Below are 18885 nucleotides of genomic sequence, written 5' to 3' on the forward strand. Positions count from 1 at the left end.
TACCAGACTCTGGTCCATTAGCCTGGTCCTACCAGACTCTGGTCCATTAGCCTGGTCCTACCAGATTCTGGTCCATTTCATTTGTCCAGAGAGTCTGGCCACTCTCCATTTAAGGCAAGGTGGCCTTGACCAACTGCCGTGCTTCAGTTGTTTGAAAGCCATGATGTCTCTCTCTCATGGGTGGGCCAAATTCTCTGGGCGGACAAAGCAGAGAAAGGGGGGGGATAACCTTTCCCCTTATGACGTCATAAGGAGAAGATTCCAGATCGGCCCATCTGAGCTTTCATTTTCTCAAAGGCAGAGCAGGATACCCAGGGCTCGGTTTACACCTATCACCATTTCTAGCCACTGGGGGACCATAGGCAGGCTGGGGGAACACACATTAATATTAAAAAACCTCATAAAGTGACATTTTCATGCCATGGGACCTTTAATGAAATGCCACATATGACACAGCTTTAGTGACATTTTGAGGGAGCAGATAATATAGCCACACATAACTTACTCAGACGCAAGATGTTGAGTCAGTTTTGGTCCGTCAGCAGATGAGCTGACCTCACTGTGTCTTCTTCAGGTGAAAGTCATGACGGAGCATGACTTACTGGCAGTAGCTTGTGAGCAGTTCTTGGGTAAATCAGTCATGGAAATCAAAGCTGTGGTTCTGCAGACTTTGGAGGGACATCTGCGCTCCATTCTAGGTATGGACTTTAATTTAATTTGAACAACCTTTGACCCTGTTTACACGTTGTTTTTAAAATGCGTCTTGAGCGATTAGATCACAAGTGGACAGCGTTAAATACAAGTTTAAATGACCACCAAGACGCATTGTGATCCAATCACTTGCCGCAAGGATCTGGGACGCAGTTGACCACACATCTTTTGTAGTGTAAATGCTAATGCGTCCTGATGCGTCCCTGTTTTACATAACATTTTTACAAAGGTTATTTTTGGGGCATTTTCAGCCTTTATTTCTATAGGACACAGCTTAGACATGAAAGGGGAGAGAGAGGGGGAATGACATGCAGCAAAGGGCCGCAGGTCGGACTCGAACCCGTGGCCGCTGCGTCGAGAAGTAAACCTCTATATATGGGCACCCGCTCTACCAGGTGAGCTACCCGGGCGCCCGGAAATTACATTTGACAACGAGTTGGATGAAGTGTTGCGTGACCGTCCAGCTGTTCCGACACCACCGCTTGATGTGAGACTGCCGAGAGTGTTTGCGTAATAACTGTGCACGGGCTCTTTGACCTTCTAGCGGAAGTGACGAAAGCAGAAACGAAATTCTGAAGACAGGTGGTCATCTGAAGACGCAGCTAGACAGAAGTGTCTCAGCTGTCCACTTGTGTTCGGATCACTAGAAAGCATTTTAAAACCCGGTGTAAACAGGGTCATAGTTAGGATTACTCCACCTGAACTGCAACTAGCAATTATTTTCATTGTTAATAAATCTGCCAGTTAATTTGTGGATTCGTTTTTTTTTTCTTCTTTTAGGTAGTAAGAGAAACGTTTACTCCGTGACGTCTTCAAATTTCTTCTTTTTGTTCGCCCCAACAGTCCAAAACCAAAAAGATATTCAACTTACAAAACAGAGAAAACAGAGAAAAGAAGTCAATGTTCACAGTGAAGAATCTTTGTCAACTGAAATGTTTTTTTTGCATTGGTCACTTTTCTCCCGATCGACAAGTGTATTAACCCTTGTGTTGTCTTCTCATCGACCTGCAACTTCTAGTTTTTCTGGCTCAAAATTAAATTAATTGGTCGACACTTTTTCTCACTTTTCCCGACGTTTTTGTCACTTTTTTCCAAGTTTTTTTTGTCACTTTTTCTGATGTTTTTGTCATTTTTTCCCCACTTTTTTTTTTAAATCATTTTAATTTGGACATTTTGTCAATTTTTTCAATGTTCTATTTTCAAAATGCTATAATATTGAATAAAACACCCAAATTCAATGAAAGTAGTGAACTGATCATTTATTTTACGGAACCATCCACGTTATTTTTTTTATTTTTTTGACAACGTGGTTGAAAGAAACCCAAATTTTCTGATACAGAAACTTTTTGAAAACAGGAGGATTAAACATCATTGTCTTAACTCTAGATTGATTTGTGGCAGCAGTGCAGTCTTTGTCATGCATATTGTCAGAACATTTGCGTCTCTTTAGTTAAAGGATTACATGCTTCTCTAAAGGGTTTAAAAAACAACAACCTCTGCTGCCTTCGTTTTTACACAATCCAAAGAAATATTGATAAAACATAAAAATGCACAAGACTGCTGCCAGTTGGTGAAAAGTGGCATTATGAATTGAAAGGTACACATGGACATGTGGGATGGAGATATTGACAACGTCTCTCTTTTACAGGTACCTTGACTGTAGAGCAGATCTATCAGGACAGAGACCAGTTTGCTAAACTGGTGAGGGAGGTAGCAGCTCCCGACGTGGGCAGGATGGGCATCGAGATTCTCAGCTTTACCATTAAGGTGGGTTGACGATGCTGTCGCAGGCTACAGCAACGGTACGTAGTGCTCAGACAGCAAACCGGAATGCCTGAAGAAAATGCTAATGTAGCTACTGAGCAAAGACGGGTCAGAATAATACAGTTCAGCGTGACCTTTGACGCCAATACAAAGAGAAAACGGCACATTGCAATAAACCTGCAGTCTCAATACGAGAAGAAACCAGCGCACGAGAATCCTCGCTCTTCCCTCCTCGTCTCCTCCGAGACACATTTTAGTGATTGGAACGGCCTTCGAAGATGGTGGACCTCGACTCATTTTCTGTCAGTTGGAGGATGGAGGAGCGAGGAAGAGAGGAAGCACAATTAACAAAATGGAAAGCACCCCATGTCTGTGTAGTGCTAGCTGTTCAAACGTTTTCTATGCTAGTCGACGTCATGAAGTAGTAACATTAAGCGAGAGAGACGGCAGCGTTTTACATGACTGACAACGAGGAAAGCTAGCAGACTCTTTGAAAACACGAATGTATGTTTACCACAATATGTTTGGTCACAATAATCGTAGCGTGAAGATTTTGATACGACGCGTCCGTGGACCGATAAATCTCCTTCACGTTATGATTAGTGCTGCCGAATCAATCGCAATTTAACTGCTTCTCTCCTTACACTTCTTCGGGAGGGAAAATGTATCCCAATAATGCTCACACACAAACTTGTAGTTTAGAAGTGCATCTTTGGGATTGCGAGCGCTCCGTTGTTTCCATTTCTGTCTGACGCGTGAACTCCCGCTAAGAGCCGACATTTGGGAAATGCAGTGTGTGTGTTTATAGGCTAAGCAGTTCTGTAGAAGTCATAGGAACATGAGTCAGCAGCCACCCTGTCTTGTTTTTAATCTATCGAATATGTTTCATCTGCTGCCGAGGCTGCTGTTCATTAGAGACGTCATCTCTGCGGGCGGGAGACTCCCCTTGTACAGTTGGACTGCTGTTGATGAGAACTACAGTTGAACTAACTATACACTTGAAGTGTGGAGCAGACACAGCGACTGACCATAATGCTTAGCTGAAAGCCCAGAGTCTGTTTCACCAGTTAGCTCATTAGTGGAGGCTTCAAGACATTAGCGGGTCGTGTGTGTGTGTGTATATATATATATATATATATATATATATAGTTTCCTGTGGTTTTAGTGTTTGCAGGAGGCTTCCAGGTTGACCTGTTTGTCTGTGCTCGCAGGATGTGTACGATAAACTGGATTACCTGAGCTCCCTTGGGAAGACCCAGACTGCAGCTGTCCAGAGGGACGCAGACATCGGCGTGGCTGAGGCAGAGAGGGATGCTGGGATACGGGTAAGGAGGTCCTAGCAGGTGGTAGACTCTGAGAAGTGGATTCTGGGTGGACAAAAACAAAAAACAAATTGAACACAGCTTTACTTCTTTATCGTCTCATAGGAAGCCGAGTGTAAGAAGGAGATGATGCACGTCAAATTCCAGGCTGACACCAAGATGGCGGATTCCAAACGAGAACTGGAGCTGCAGAAAGCTCATTTCAACCAGGAAGTCAACACTAAGGTGGGCACCTGAAGTTTGAACCTGACTAAACTGTGTGAGGGCATGATCACAGGCGCTTTTGTAGTAACAAAAAAAAAAAAAAAAAGATGGCAGCGTTTTGGTTCCAAAAAGCAGCCGGGAGCATCTTTTTTTGTTATAACAGCTACCGCTACAGTATCCAAGAGTGCCATGTGAAGTGTAGACCAAAGCGGTAAAGTGAGCTAGAGAATGAACAGAGAGAGGGAGCGGTGCTGTTGCGGCTGTAAACAGTCCAAAAAGTGCTGCCGCAAGGGACTAAACACAGAGAGATGCATCACCACACTGTGATGCGCTCAAGATTGTATTGCAATGATTGATTCCTCCACACCAGAAACGTGTCTGACGCGGCGCTGCTGCTGCTGCTAGACCTGTCTGTACACGCATGTTTCCCATTGATAAAATGAAATAATATATACTGATTTGATTACAGCAAAGACAACATCCAAATATTATTGCTTTTAAATGACATTTATATCTGCATTTATGTCAAAACCTCGAGACTTTCAAACATCAAAATGTCATTTATTAATATGTATTTGTGTCAAAATGACATATAATCATCTTTTCGTATTCTATGTTGCCTGGAAACGCTTCCAACACGATTGCGTGTCGCGTGAAAAATAGGCGTCGGTCCTATTTCTAGCACGCACGCGTTTCCGGCGCGGCTCGAGCCGCTCCTGAGACGTGCGTGTCACGCAGGCAGTGTGTAAGCTCTAACCTGTTACCATGGGAGCCGAAATAAAAACGGACACGCCACGCAGCTGACACGCTCGCGCCACGCAGCCAGTGTGCAGGAGCCCTTAAGCAGCAGCCTCTGATCCTAAAAAATGAAGCCAATGCAGAAAGCTGCAGTTGACCGTCTCATGTGCTGATGTTTTCAGAAAGCAGAGGCCCAGCTGGCGTACGAGCTGCAGGCAGCCAAGGAGCAGCAGAAGATCTGCCTGGAGGAGATTGAGATCGAAGTGGTGCAGAGGAAGAAGCAGATCACCATTGAGGAGAGGGAGATAGAGCGGACGGACAAGGAGCTCATCGCCACAGTCAAGAGGCCCGCTGAGGCAGAGGCCTACAAAATGCAGCAGCTGGCCGAGGGGCAGAAGTGAGTGAGAACCCGGCGGTTAAAAGGGGCATTCAGACAGTTTTAAGAGCTTTTTCAACCATTATCACCATCACCATCATCGGAAGAAATTGCACGATCACAGAGAACCAACACTTTGACAACACAAGTCCACACTCCACTTGTCCTCTTGCTACAGCAGCCTGTAGTTGACTTAAAAGCGAGGACTTAGCGAGCTAATTAGAGTGGAGATCTGAAACATCTAGTATAGATTTAATGTCAAAATGCAAAACACTCCAGTAGCATTATTGAGGGCTGCAACTTGTCTATAAAATGTCCGAAAATGGTGAAAAATGTGGATCAGTGTTTCCCAAAAGCCCGAGAAGACGTCCTCAAATGTCTTGTTTAGTCCACAACTCAAAGATTCAGTTTACTGTCACAGAGGAGAGAAGAAACTATATATTAACATTTGACAAGATGGAATCAGAGCATTTTTTTAACTTTGTTTCATAAACAAATGACTCAAACTGATTAAATCGATTACCAAAGTAGATGGCGTTTTATTTAGGCGTTGACAACTCATCGATTAATCTTTGCGATTAGCAGTTAGAAGTACGCAGCATATTGTGAGATGTGTTAAATGGATGAATCAGATATCAGTTCATTTAACTTGTGTGTTTCACCCCCCCGAATCAGGACGAAGACGGTGCTGATAGCTCAGGCTCAGGCAGAAAAGATCAGGAAGATCGGCGAGGCGGAGGCTTCCTCCATCGAAGCCGTGGGCAAGGCGGAGGCTGAGAAGATGAGACTGAAGGCTGAGGCCTACCAGCAGTACGGAGAGGCAGCTAAGACCGCTCTGGTCCTTGAGGCCCTGCCTACGGTAAAACATAGAAGGCTTCTCCAAGTGTCCTTAAAGTGCTCATATTATGCTCATTTTCAGGTTCATAATTGTATTTAGAGGTTATATCAGAATATACCTGACAGTAGCTAGGTAAGGACTACTAGCCAGTCAGAAGCAGAGTATGAGGGCGTGCCCTGACAGTACCTAGGTAAGGACTACTAGCCAGTCAGAAGCAGAGTATGAGGGCGTGCCCTGACAGTACCTAGGTAAGGACTACTAGCCAGTCAGAAGCAGAGTATGAGGGCGTGTCCTGACAGTACCTAGGTAAGGACTACTAGCCAGTCAGAAGCAGAGTATGAGGGCGTGTCCTGACAGTACCTAGGTAAGGACTACTAGCCAGTCAGAAGCAGAGTATGAGGGCGTGCCCTGACAGTAGCTAGGTAAGGACTACTAGCCAGTCAGAAGCAGAGTATGAGGGCGCCCTGACAGTACCTAGGTAAGGACTACTAGCCAGTCAGAAGCAGAGTATGAGGGCGTGTCCTGACAGTACCTAGGTAAGGACTACTAGCCAGTCAGAAGCAGAGTATGAGGGCGTGCCACGCTAGCAGCTAGGCGAGCATTATAACGTGTGTTCCAAAGTGACCACGTTTGTCTCTGAAGTAAAGGCTGGACTACAATAGAGCTGTTTGGAGCAGTTTGTGAACAGTGTTTTCTGTTGGAGATGGTAAGTCCCTTTGAGGGGGACTTTGGGCTTTTTCACTTTGTAAACCTATAAAGTGCACAACCAAAAAACACCAAAAAGCATAATATGAGCACTTTAAAAGGTCCATAATGCACCTCCAGCTCCTCTAAGCACCTGTTGTTTTGTTCAAGAGAACTTTCTTGGTTTGATCGAGCATCAAACTTTTTACGACAAGCATGAGCCAGCGTTACGTCCGTGCGTGGTTCCCACACTAAGAAGTATTTCTCTTATCTGTACATGAATTGAAAAATTCTCCTCTTACTAGAGTTGTAAAAACACCGTACGTTCATTCCCTTGCTTGCCAAGCGGTCGTGAGAAGATCGATACCACTCTCATATCTGTCTGTTAAATATGAAGTTACTGACGCAAGTTAACAGTTAGCTTAGCAAAAGGCTGGAAACGAGGGGAAAACTGCTAGCCTGGCTGTGTATTAATCTAATAAATCTGCCCAGCAGCACCTCTAAAATCTTTTGTTATATCCTGTTTGTTTAATCCCCTCAGTACTCACCACACGAGCACCCAGAAAGCTGCAACCCATCTTCAACACAAGATCTATTTTTTCAGGCAATGGAACATAAACCATGGAGAAATTGAAGGAAAATGACAGCTGTCAGTCTGTAGTCGGGATTAGAGTGCGGATACCCGACGGGACCCGCCGGGCCGGGCCGGGTTCGGACAGATATTTAAAAATGGTGTTTGGGTCGGGCTCGGTCACATCAGCGCGATAATGCATTTGTTGTAAAAATTGGTGCTGCGGCTCCTTTAAGAGAGCTGTGTGTGTGTGTGTGTGTGTGTGTGTGTAGAGAGAAAGAGGAAGCAGACGTGTAGATGCGACCGGAGCAGAGTTGGTGGAATAAGTTTATGTTTTGTACACAGTGTGTGAAGCGTCCGAACTAAACCCCAGACTGAAAGCCAAGTTCATTCATTTGCTCACCAGAAACGTGATTTTAACCCCGACGTTATTCATGTTATAACGTCGACCCTGGAGGTACCGAGTCTCCCCTGGCTTTCTGATCACGGTCGGAAACGAAGCAATCAGGAGAGGTTAACACTTTGAACATTTTAACAGCTTATTAACATGCACTTGACATTTCCGAATGTCTTCCTACAGCTGCTTAATAAAAGCTTTCCACACAAACAAACGTGTCATTATGTGTCACTGACTGACTCATACTAATGTGTCATCAGTATGAGGAAAAAAAATGAGATTTTAACGGTGTCTGGCTCGGGTCGGGCTCAGTTACTGCTCTGTCGGACGCGGGCCGTAGTCGGGATCACTGCAGTTGCTTCATCTTGATGTATAACATGATAACTTGATGTGTTTTTTTTATTCATGTCCTTACAGTAAACACTTTCTTGTATCTTTGTAGATTGCTTCCAAGGTGGCTGCGCCATTAGCCAAGACCAATGAGATCGTCATGCTCAGTGGGGACGGCAGCCGCCTGACCAGCGAGGTGAACCGCCTTTTGGCTGAACTTCCTGTGTCTGTCAATGCTCTCACTGGAGTGGATTTGTCAAAGGTAAGCACTATAATAAAAATGCTAGTAACAGCTCTCCAAATCCACAGGTGGTGAATAAGAATCATTAAATCAACTCAAAGAACACGGAGGCAGATGAACTTTCTAAATTCAAAGGGAGCGGTCTACACAATGCCGACTCTTAGAGCATTGGGGTCTGTAGTTTATCAATGACAGAGTTGAGTCACTTGCTATGTCGGCGGCAGCTGATTTTGCGATATAAACAACAAAGATGCCGCATAGAAACTCCCTCAGCAGATAAAATGGACGGAGGCTCACGCCTAACAGTTCGATATCCAGGTTACAGTCAATTATATTGCACCGTGGTGCATTCAAAGTTATTGTATAATACCCTTTTCCCATCTGGTGGTTGTTTTTGTCATTGAACTGCATGACATTGTACTGGTGAAATAAGTTATTGTTATTACATTATAAATAAATCATTTCATTTTGACCATACGGCCTTAGCAATCAACAAGCCGTTCTTTAATGTCGCCGACTGTTTTTAAGTATTGGTTCAGGCAACGTTTTAAAAGTATCGCTTTAGCACCGGAATCGGAAAAAAACCCAACGATACCCAACCCTACAATTAAATGATACAAATGTAGTTTCTAGTGACATCATACCTTTTAATTCATAATGCTGTTAAAATGTGTAGTCTGAGATATACTCAGACCTCAGAAAGCTCCTTCAGAGACACAGAAGACATTATAGAACTCACTAGTAAACTGACCTTTAAATGTAGTAATACAAGATGGTGGCTCAAAGGATGCCTTTTGTTACACATCAACATCCTCCGCCAGTGTTAGAAGATGTGCTTATTAAAAGATATGTTACATTTCTGTAATGTAGACGCATATGTTCCGCTCAGAAAACACAAGGCTTACTTCAGTCCATTTTTCAGTGTTTTGCAGCTTTTTTTTATACATCCAGTGCATTAGATTTCAGATTTTTAGCTTTTGGTCTCCAATCAGAGCCTAAAGCCGCCTACACATAATCCACGGTAAAAGCGCTCTGCGCTGACCGTCCCATTGTTTTCCTATGGGGAGAGCCCAACTAGGCGCAGCGCTACCCTTGGCGTCGCGCACCGATCGGTTTTGCGCCAGAAGGTTCCTGCTCTGCGCCCTACCTTGCAGTTTTGCCGCGGCTCATGTGTAGGTGGTTGAAGCCAGCCAGTTGTGCTTCTGGGTAAAACCCTAGAAAAGAACCGTGACTGGAGAAATAAAAAGTAGGTCGCGAAGGCACTCTTTGGTTACGTTCACGTTTTGCTCAGATCAGATTTTTTTGTTTGGCTGTTCACATCACCTTTTAAAATGTGGCCTGTATCAGATTCCAGCGGGAACTGCTTGCGGTTTCGAACTGACCCGCATGCTCAAAAGACCAATAACAATGACATCAGACGCAGCGCGCTGTTGCACTAAAGTTAGGGAGGTTATGGAGGAAGGAAGCATTTTCGCTTTTATTTCAAAATGTTTGTGTAATGGCAGCCGTAACGTTAATGAGCAAACACCAATGAGGTCTAACCCCTCCCTCTCCCTCTCCCTCCAGTGGCTGGCTCCATCACTGTTCTCCATGTTGTAGGCCTAGTCTAGTTTTTAATGTTACTGTCTGTGTCTCGGGCTGACTCCCGCCGGCGCATCATTGTGACAAATGTCGATGTAGATTAACGTAAAAGTCGCATCAAATCCGCCTTGGTTGTTCAGACTGTGGCCGCGTTGAAAAAAATCAGACCTGGGTCTGATTCAGGACCACATATGGAAGTGGTCTAAATGTGATTTGAAAAAATCAGATCTGGGCAACATTTGAGTGTTCACACTACTTCTGAAGAAGTCTGACCTGCTCACTTTGGGCCCCTTTTGCCTGCAGTCTGAACGTCGTCTTTGTTTCAGAGTTTCAATGACAGGTTGAGTAATCTGTCGTCTTTCGACAGATCCCGTTGCTGCAGAAGATGACCGGTGCTCAAGCCTGAAAACCCACTCCTCCACATGACTCCAGTATCTCTTGTATGCACTCTGATAGACTGCCTTTAATACACTTGAAGAATTTTGTTGTTTTATACGTATATATACTGTAAACCAAGTGAATTTTGGAAACCTCTGGTGCCTTACTTTATACAGGGCCAGAATATCTGCATGCACTGCTGCTCAGTCAAAGATATTTTTTTTTTGATTTTGTGTTAACATGGGAACATTTTGTGTAGGTTAGATTCATAATAACACCTAATCTTCTGTATTTATACATAGAGGGTCCGGCTTTTTCAGACCACGGGGCCTCTGCTCTCACTTTTTACATTCCGTACGTCGCAGGCCTTTGTTGTTTTATATACCTCTATATACCTTTATCGTTAGACACATCTGCATTCCCTAGATACCATTAATCTTTTCTTGTAGAGCTTTCTTTGTATTCTACATGTTCTAATATTTAACTATTTGTTATTTATTATGTCACGGATTGATTCTTACAATGCAACAGGTGCTCAAAATCTTAAAAGAAGCCCCTCTCATTGTGCAGTTTGTCTGTTCCCCTGAAATAAGCTGAATTCTCAACAAACTGTTGATATCAGGCATGATACACATGCTTATTATTTACATGCTGGCAGGAAAACGGGAAGCAAAATCTGATCTTGTGCCGATATGGTTAGCTTGTAATGTGTTCCTTCAATATTTAGTGGAAAACTGTAAGTAGTTTCGGCGTGGAGCTGTGCGAGTTATGTTTATATTGGGGGGGGGGACTTCATGTGAATAGATTCTAAAAGTGAAAGGCCAAACAGCGATGCCAAATAGAATAGCTTGTCTTTTAATTTGTATTGTCATTATCAGAAGGACTTGGGATACTGTACAGTTTATCTGATGTCATTTCATACTACAAATACCTGTAGATGCTAAGTCATGTTCGACGGGGCGCGTCAACAAACCAAACTCCTACACTTTACACAGAAACACACTTTCTGTTCAATGTTTGCACACGTTTGCATTGAATTGTTTTTAATAACTGTGACATAAAAAAAATAGAAGGACCTTTTAGCACAGTGCTTTAACTTATCAAACAATGTTTTGTCTGTTATAAATAAGTGATATTGCTGTTTGTTTGTAAATGTTCAATGTTTTTTGGGGGTCCAAAGCACCAAATGTTAAAAAGGGATAGTTCAGATGTTTAGAAGTGTGGTTGTATGAGCTACTCCTCCATAGTCGGTGTGTTAGCTACAGTAGACGGGGGTCAGCACGCCCCCAGTTTGGAGAAACAGACAGGAGTACCGATACAGAAGCTGAGCGATGTCCTGCTGTGGACGGGGGCAGCAGCTAAATGGATTTTAGACACCTAAGCCACCAGACTCCTTTGACAAAAACAGTAATTTTGCCTCAAAACCAAGGGAGTTGCTGGTCTACTGCTGCCTCCACTGGTTAGTTAGTTAGGGGTATTGTGTGACTTAACTGAATCTGAACTAACACCAAAATCACACAATAACACAAACTAACTAACCGATGGAGGCAGCGGTAGAGCAGCTACTCCCGTGTCCTGCGAGGTAAAATGACTGGTTTTGTCAAAGGAGTCTGGTGGCTTTGAAGAGAGCAGAGATAACGGCTTCAGATTTCCGTCGTAATGGGCTGTCTGACAGCAAGGTGTGAAAATATTCTAAATATAGCATACAATTAGACAGATTTTTTAGGTGTCTAAAATACATACAACACTGTAGCTAATACACCGACTATGGAGCAGTAGCTTATACAACCCCGTTATCCTTTTAAGTTCAGTGCAGCGGTAGAAAGAATCTGACGTGGAAAGGTTTCGGAGCAGTTACAGTATATTATTGGGCATACCTCCTATGAAATGTATTCCATCGACTTGGACACTAACTTCCAGAAGAACAGCTCGTCTCCCTTCAGTGCTGTAAAGAGCTGCACTCACCTACGCTAAACCTAAACTAGCGTGGCAGTGACGTTTAGTTTGAACCACCAAGCAGGTGACGAATACAGTGGTGGTTTTATGTATGACTGACACAGATTCACAGAGGACTGTTAAAACTATTAATGTTTTTTTTTTTTTTTGGTGGGCTCATCCTCAGTTAATTTATGTTTGTATCATTCATTGCTGATATCGTGACTTGACAAATACTGTGACCATATTGATTTGTTTAGCTTCAAATGTGTATTCATGTACATTTTCCTGAAGTTATTTACTTATTTAACACTGTGCGTGTCCAACGGACCACGAGTTCCTGAATGCTCTCGCTGCATGTCATCCATCTGTACCCACAATCATCTGTTCACTAGTAGCTAAATGTCAAAATAAATCAGAAATGCCATATTTTATTTATTTATTTGCCATGCAATGTTTATTAAATTAATAATGACTTGATGTTTTTTCCACTGACTTGGCTTCTAATCCTGGTTTAAGGTATGGTGATGTTCAACGTCATATATATACAAATTTGTTTATTAAAAAATAAAACCAGATTTCAGTCATTATCCCTTTGCATATTTATTTTATATTTTTTCAGTTTCAATTATTATGGCCATTTGGCCAAGTGCTCATATGATGCTTTTTGGCTTTTTCCCCTTTCCTTTATTGTGTTATATATCTTTTTTGTGCACGTTATATGTTTACAAAGTGAAAAAGCCCAAAGTCCCCCCCAAAGGGACTTACCATCTCCAACAGAAAACACTGTTCACAAACTGCTCCAAACAGCTCTATTGTAGTCCAGCCTTTACTTCAGAGACAAACGTGGTCACTTTGGAACACATGTTATAATGCTCGCCTAGCTGCTAGCATGACACGCCCTCATACTCTGCTCCTGACTGGCTAGTAGTCCTTACCTAGGTACTGTCAGGGCACGCCCTCATACTCTGCTTCTGACTGGCTAGTAGTCCTTACCTAGGTACTGTCAGGGCACGCCCTCATACTCTGCTTCTGACTGGCTAGTAGTCCTTACCTAGCTACTGTCTGACTCCCAACAAAGATGTTACAGCAGTGAGAGGTCTCACTCTGTAGCTAAAACAGAGAGCTCAACACACAGGGTGAAAAGAGGAGCTGCAGCAATGAGCAGTACAACAAAAATATGGTGTTTTCTGAAAATTAAACCACATTAAACTATTCTGATACAATTATGAACCTGAAAATGAGCATAATATGAGCACTTTAAGCATTTCTGAAATGAACTGTGTTCAACAACCTATTCAGATTTCCCTGATTATTTTTTAGTGGTTGAAAGTAACTATATTTACTTAAATACTGGACTTAAAAAGAGACAGTTTGGATCTTTTGAAGTGTGTTTTGAAGAAATTCCGCCAGATGCGTGTATTTTCGCCGATGTCCGTCCCCTTCCTCTGTCTTTGTGTTGGCATTCTAACCTCCGGCTGATTTCTGAGGACTATGGTTAACTGCTCCTCAGATCTCTGCAGGGTAAATCCAGACAGCTAGCTAGACTATCTGTCCAATCTGAGTTTTCTGTTGCACGACTAAAACTACTTTTGAACGTACACACGTTCCACCAAAACAAGTTCCTTCCAGAGGCTATTTTGCAGAGGCACCGCGCGGAGCTTAGCCCCGCCCAAGACGATTGTGATTGGTTTAACCTAAATGTGCAAAGATTAATCGATTAGTTGTCAACTATTAAATTAATCGCCAACTATTTTGATAATCAATTAATTGATAAATAATATCAATATAAATAAAAAAAAAGTAAGATTTCTCTGATGTCAGCTTGTTAAATGTGAATATTTTCTAGTTTCTTCTCTCCTCTGTGACAGGAAACTGAATATCTTTGAGTTGTGGACAAAACAAGACATTTTAAGGACGTCGTCTTGTGCTTTTTGGGAAACACTGATCCACATTTTTCACCATGTTTTGACATTTTATAGATCAAACAACTAATCAATTAATCAAGAAAATAAGTGACGGATTAATCGACTATGAAAATAAGCTGCAGCCCTAGCTTAACCCTTGTGTTGTCTTCCCGTCGACCACGAGACCCTTTTGTTTTTCTGGGTCAATATTGTTGCGATTCTTTCAACATTTGTTGTTCTTTTTGACATTTATAAAAAGAATTCTCCATAATAATGCTATAAAATTGAATAAATCCCCCAAATTCAATGAAAGTAGTGAACTGATCATTTATTTTACTAGGGAAGAGCGTTTTATGGAACCATCCACGTTATTTATTTTGACAATTTGGTTGAAAGAAACCCAAAATTTTGATATAAAAACTTTTTGAAAATGGGTCCCATTTGACCCGAGGACAACAGGAGGTTTAAAGAAATACCGATAAACCAGAGCACGTTTCTCCCCCATCCCAGAATGCAGTGTGGACTAGCCAGACCCTCCTCCGCAGCGCTGTGGAGGAAGGTCTGGCAAAGCGAGACTAGGTCTTCACCAACTCCTCCGGGGGAAAATGCTCCGCTGTGTTTACCAGCGAGTAGCTAACTCTGCCGTTCGGTGCTGGGTATTTAGAAAAAGGGTTCCACCTCTTTAAAAGGTCTCAATTATTGTAGTCATACTGAGATACAGGAAATACAAAGAACACAACTTGAGCTGAGGTTGTTCATTTTATTTGACTCATCCCAGTTGATTTGGCTTGTGGGTGGAGAAACCCACGCCGCTCATACGATCACCGCAATGAGCCGAGCCATGACGCTGGAGAATGGAGATGGTTTACAACTTCTGGGGAGTCGTAGACGCCGTCTGCTGGGAGATCGTTAGCCACACACGGGATCACGTGCACTTTGACGTTGTCATTGGAACCAGGATGTGGCTGCAACGATGATGGTATTGCGTCATCCGCACAGGCACGCACAGATGACACGATATCCTCTGGGACAACTGTGGTGTTTTTCGGGACGTTTGCATTCATCCATGATTTTCCCTTCTGCATTGGCTGCTTCGTGGCCTTTAGAAGAAGCCGTTTTGTCTCGTTGAGTTCCGCGTCCAACCTGTGCACCTCCATCTTCCTCTGGAGTTTAGTCTCCGTGAGCTCCGCTTTCAACGTGTGCATTTCCATCTTCATCTTGTTGTTCAATTGGACCAAGTGACTTTGGTCCTGGTCGCTTCTCGCTGCTCTTTTCAAACTCTCTTTTTTGTCACGTCTTTGCACCTTGGAGGAATTCAGGGCGCACCTTTTGTAACTGCTGATCATTTGGTCTTTGACAGCATTGGCATATCGAAGCGCCGTCTCCGTGTTTTCGTCCATATGCACTTTTGTGTCGTTGTCTACGTAGCGCCTTTTGACATCGACAATCTTTCTTGTAAATGTCTTGGGGTCAGAGGTATAATCCATGCACGTTCCCAGATCCTCCTTGAAGCGCCGCAGATGGGTGTTCAGTTGTCTGTTGTTGTCCTTCTCCTTCATCAGGTCTGGCTCGCAGGCCTTCACTCGGAATTTCAGATGTGTGACGGTTTCGGACAGGTCGTTTTTCTCTCTGACGGTTTTGTTCAGCTTTTGTCTCGTTTCTCCGAGCTCGGACTCGATCTTCCTCAAATCGTCCTCGACACCTTTGAGGTTGTCCTTCACTTCGTTCAATTTAACATTCAGAACAGCGTTGTTGTCCTTTTCTTTAGCCCATTCCTCTTGAACCTGTTTCTTTTCCTTCATTAGGACAGCCATCTCCAGATTTTTTTTCCCAATTTGACTTTGTTTGTCTTTGACCGTCTCCTCCAATGCAGAAACCGTTCCAGTAAGATCCTCCCTATTCTTCAGAGCCTTTATCGTCTTGTTCAGCTTTTCATTCGTCATCTCCAGCTCTTTGCACTTTATGAAATTACCAACTCGCATAGCCTCCTTTCTTTGGTTTTCTTTAGTTATGACGTTGTCTCTTTCTTGGAGCAGTTTTCGTAAGTTCGCCACTACTCTTTTGGCTTCGTTCTCCACAAGAGGCAGTTTAGAACGAAGTTCTTCCAACTCCGCAGCTTGTGTTTTTTCCAGCTCTTCAACAGACGTTAGCCTCTCGGTTTGTTGTTGCCGCATCGCCTGCTCCTCGGCCAGCCTCGTGTCATGGTCTGCTTGCATTCTCGAAATGTCAGACTTGTGCTTCTCTTCCAGTTCTGCTACAGTTTTCTTGCAGGTTTCCTCGCTGTCGTGTTTCTGCTGCGCCAGCGCTAACTGGGTCTTTGATTGTTTTTTAACCGACTCCTCCCATTTTTGTATCCACACAGCCTTTTCTAGGACAGCGGTCTTAACTTCTTTTTGACTCAACTGGAATTTGGTTTTCTGTTCTTCCTCCTTCTCCTTGCGAGTTTTCAGCTCTGCCTTGAGAGCCTGGACTTTAGTCTGCAAGGCGTCTATTTGGTTGATTTTAGACTTGATGTTCTTATTATAGCCCGCCTTGTGTTTTTCAAGTAGCTCATTGAACTGCTTGGTCTTCCACTCGAGGAGTGCCATACTACCCTTACTTTGTGGATGGGGTTGAGCCATTGTTTCTAAGAGGTCTCTATCTGAATAATTTGTGCAAATTGTAACAATTATCTGCCCTGGTCTGAGCTTGTCACTCCTGGTCAAATCAAGTCAATTGTTAAGCTGTAATCTGGAAGGTTGTCATTTTGAATAAACGTCTGTTGAAACTCCATCGATCGCCGTAAACAGGTTACACAATAGCGATCAAGCTTATGGCCCCACTGATAACATATGGCAATATGTCAATTTCTGTGTTTTGATGACACATTGTTGGACCACTGATCAAAAGGATCATGTCAGCATGATGTCACGGCATTCTGTGGAATTCCGTTGCTAGGCAACGGCGCCGCAAAGACTCCGGTCAGAGCTCCAGTGTAGAATCAACTCTTTTTTTTTCTTCGGACTTACAATAACTTTCGGTTAGACTATAACACCTGCGTCCCGTAGGCCTACGTGCAATGCAACGGCGCTGTGCAAACGGAACAACTGGATATAACGTTACATATGAAAACGACTGAAATAAACAAGTTAACTGAAATCTGTCTAGCTGGAAGCCTACTCAATTAACTTGACTGTGGCCCCCTACTCACGCCACGCAGACAGTAGTAGGCTACATGTATGTCACAAGCATGTATGTAAAACCAAGCAACAAACGTAAGTGTTCGTCCACATATGGACATGTGGACGAACACTTACGTTTGTTGCTTGGTTTACCTTCTGTAGATAGATGCTCGGCTTGTATCGTGACTCCGTTGCAGTCGAGGGTTTGGGCGGTTATTCATATCCATCCACGTGCAGCGTGCTCCAAACAGTCACTGCGGCTGCGCACTAAGGATGCACGCTATGCTTCTATTCACTTTATTGTGGTGACTTTTGCTTCTCAAGCCACCGAGTGAGCCTGAGTAAATATTTAAATGGACGTGTGAACGTAGCCTAATACAGGCGACTTCTGTAGCTTGTAAGACTGTTTATTCTAATACATACATGGCTGCATGTTAATGAACCGTGTGCTCATCCCGAGTCTCCACTCAGTTACCACTGTTGTTCTAAAAACAAATCAGTTTCACCTGTGGTGAGCTCACCTGCCTTCCTGCACCCATACTCCACCTAGTGGGCAAAATAATAACACATGGCTGCAACAGTACTTTCTACTCTTGTCTGACAGCTTTAGTTACTTTTCAGATGACAGTTTTTCCTCCCCTTCCTGTCCAGTGAAAACCACGTATCTCCAGATGTGTTGATGTTGAATGTTTGTGATGAACTGAAGGATGAAGTCTTCTTTTATGTGTTGAGAAACTTCTCCTACTTCTTAAAATAAAGTCTTTAAAAACCCTCTCGGATCAGCTGGAAAATGGATCGTCAAACATATGATGATCTTATAGAATAAGATGCATCGCTGTAGATTAAACTACCCAACAGCATATAAAGGAGTTAAAATGAGCACATTAAACGTCTACAGCAGTAACATGCAACATACACATTAACGCAGCAGGAATATTAATCCAGAAACTATTTATATAGCCTACACAGAGGGAACATTTTGCTGCACAATGACTCTTTTGAGGGCTTGGTGTTTTATTTATGAGTTTATTTCTCAGATATTTCATTTATTTGTACATACAATCGCCCTAGTCCCCTTATTTTGTATTTAGGCTATATACATGTAGATTAGATAATACTTTATTCATCCCACAATGGGGAAATTCACTTGTTACAGCAGCAGTTTTTCCACAATAAAAACAAACCAACAACCAACCAACCAAACAACAGGCAAACAGACAATGTGCAAAAAGTACTGAATGACTGTAAAGTGGCATTATATAAAAAGTATTGTAAAGTAAAGTAAAGTGAAGTGGCCATAGTACGAAAAATATTGTAACGTAAGTAAGTAATTGACGTGAAATTAGATTGAATAATATGTAATTAAATAACATAGCAAAAGTAATTAACCATAATATAAATTATTTTGAAGTGTGACCATATATATATATATATATATATATATATATATATATATATATATATATATATATATATATATATATATATATATATATATCTTCACGGTAGATTATTATATTCTCTTGTGTATTTGATTACATAGTACATCCTCTACGAGATATTGTATGCTTATGTTTGTAAGCTTTTCACATTCAATCATTTGTTATTTAAAAAAAAAAAAACAGAAATAAAAAATATTAATGGATAGGCGTTTACCGATGATGCCTAAATGCAGAACCGGAGGGGGTGGGTGGGTCCTCCTTTTCGCTCTTTGCGCATGCGCGAATAATGCTGCTACCGTAGCCCA

General features: G+C 42.6%; 1 protein-coding gene across 2 annotated transcripts in view; it reads left to right on the top strand.

Moving 5' to 3' along the window:
• The window catches only part of LOC144515884 (flotillin-2), a 16890-nt gene extending 5374 nt beyond the window's left edge, over positions 1–11516 (top strand). For both annotated transcript variants that reach the window (XM_078247072.1, XM_078247071.1), the window contains exons 4-11: positions 575–698; positions 2360–2478; positions 3687–3800; positions 3903–4022; positions 4922–5136; positions 5791–5974; positions 8048–8197; positions 10125–11516. In XM_078247072.1, coding sequence (XP_078103198.1) covers positions 575–698; positions 2360–2478; positions 3687–3800; positions 3903–4022; positions 4922–5136; positions 5791–5974; positions 8048–8197; positions 10125–10163 — 1065 coding nt within the window. In that variant the 3' untranslated portion in view covers positions 10164–11516. The remainder of the gene's footprint in view (positions 1–574; positions 699–2359; positions 2479–3686; positions 3801–3902; positions 4023–4921; positions 5137–5790; positions 5975–8047; positions 8198–10124) is intronic.
• Positions 11517–18885: the final 7369 nt, after the last annotated feature.

This window comes from Sander vitreus, chromosome 3 (genome assembly GCF_031162955.1).
Source record: "Sander vitreus isolate 19-12246 chromosome 3, sanVit1, whole genome shotgun sequence".
Taxonomy (NCBI): domain Eukaryota; kingdom Metazoa; phylum Chordata; class Actinopteri; order Perciformes; family Percidae; genus Sander; species Sander vitreus.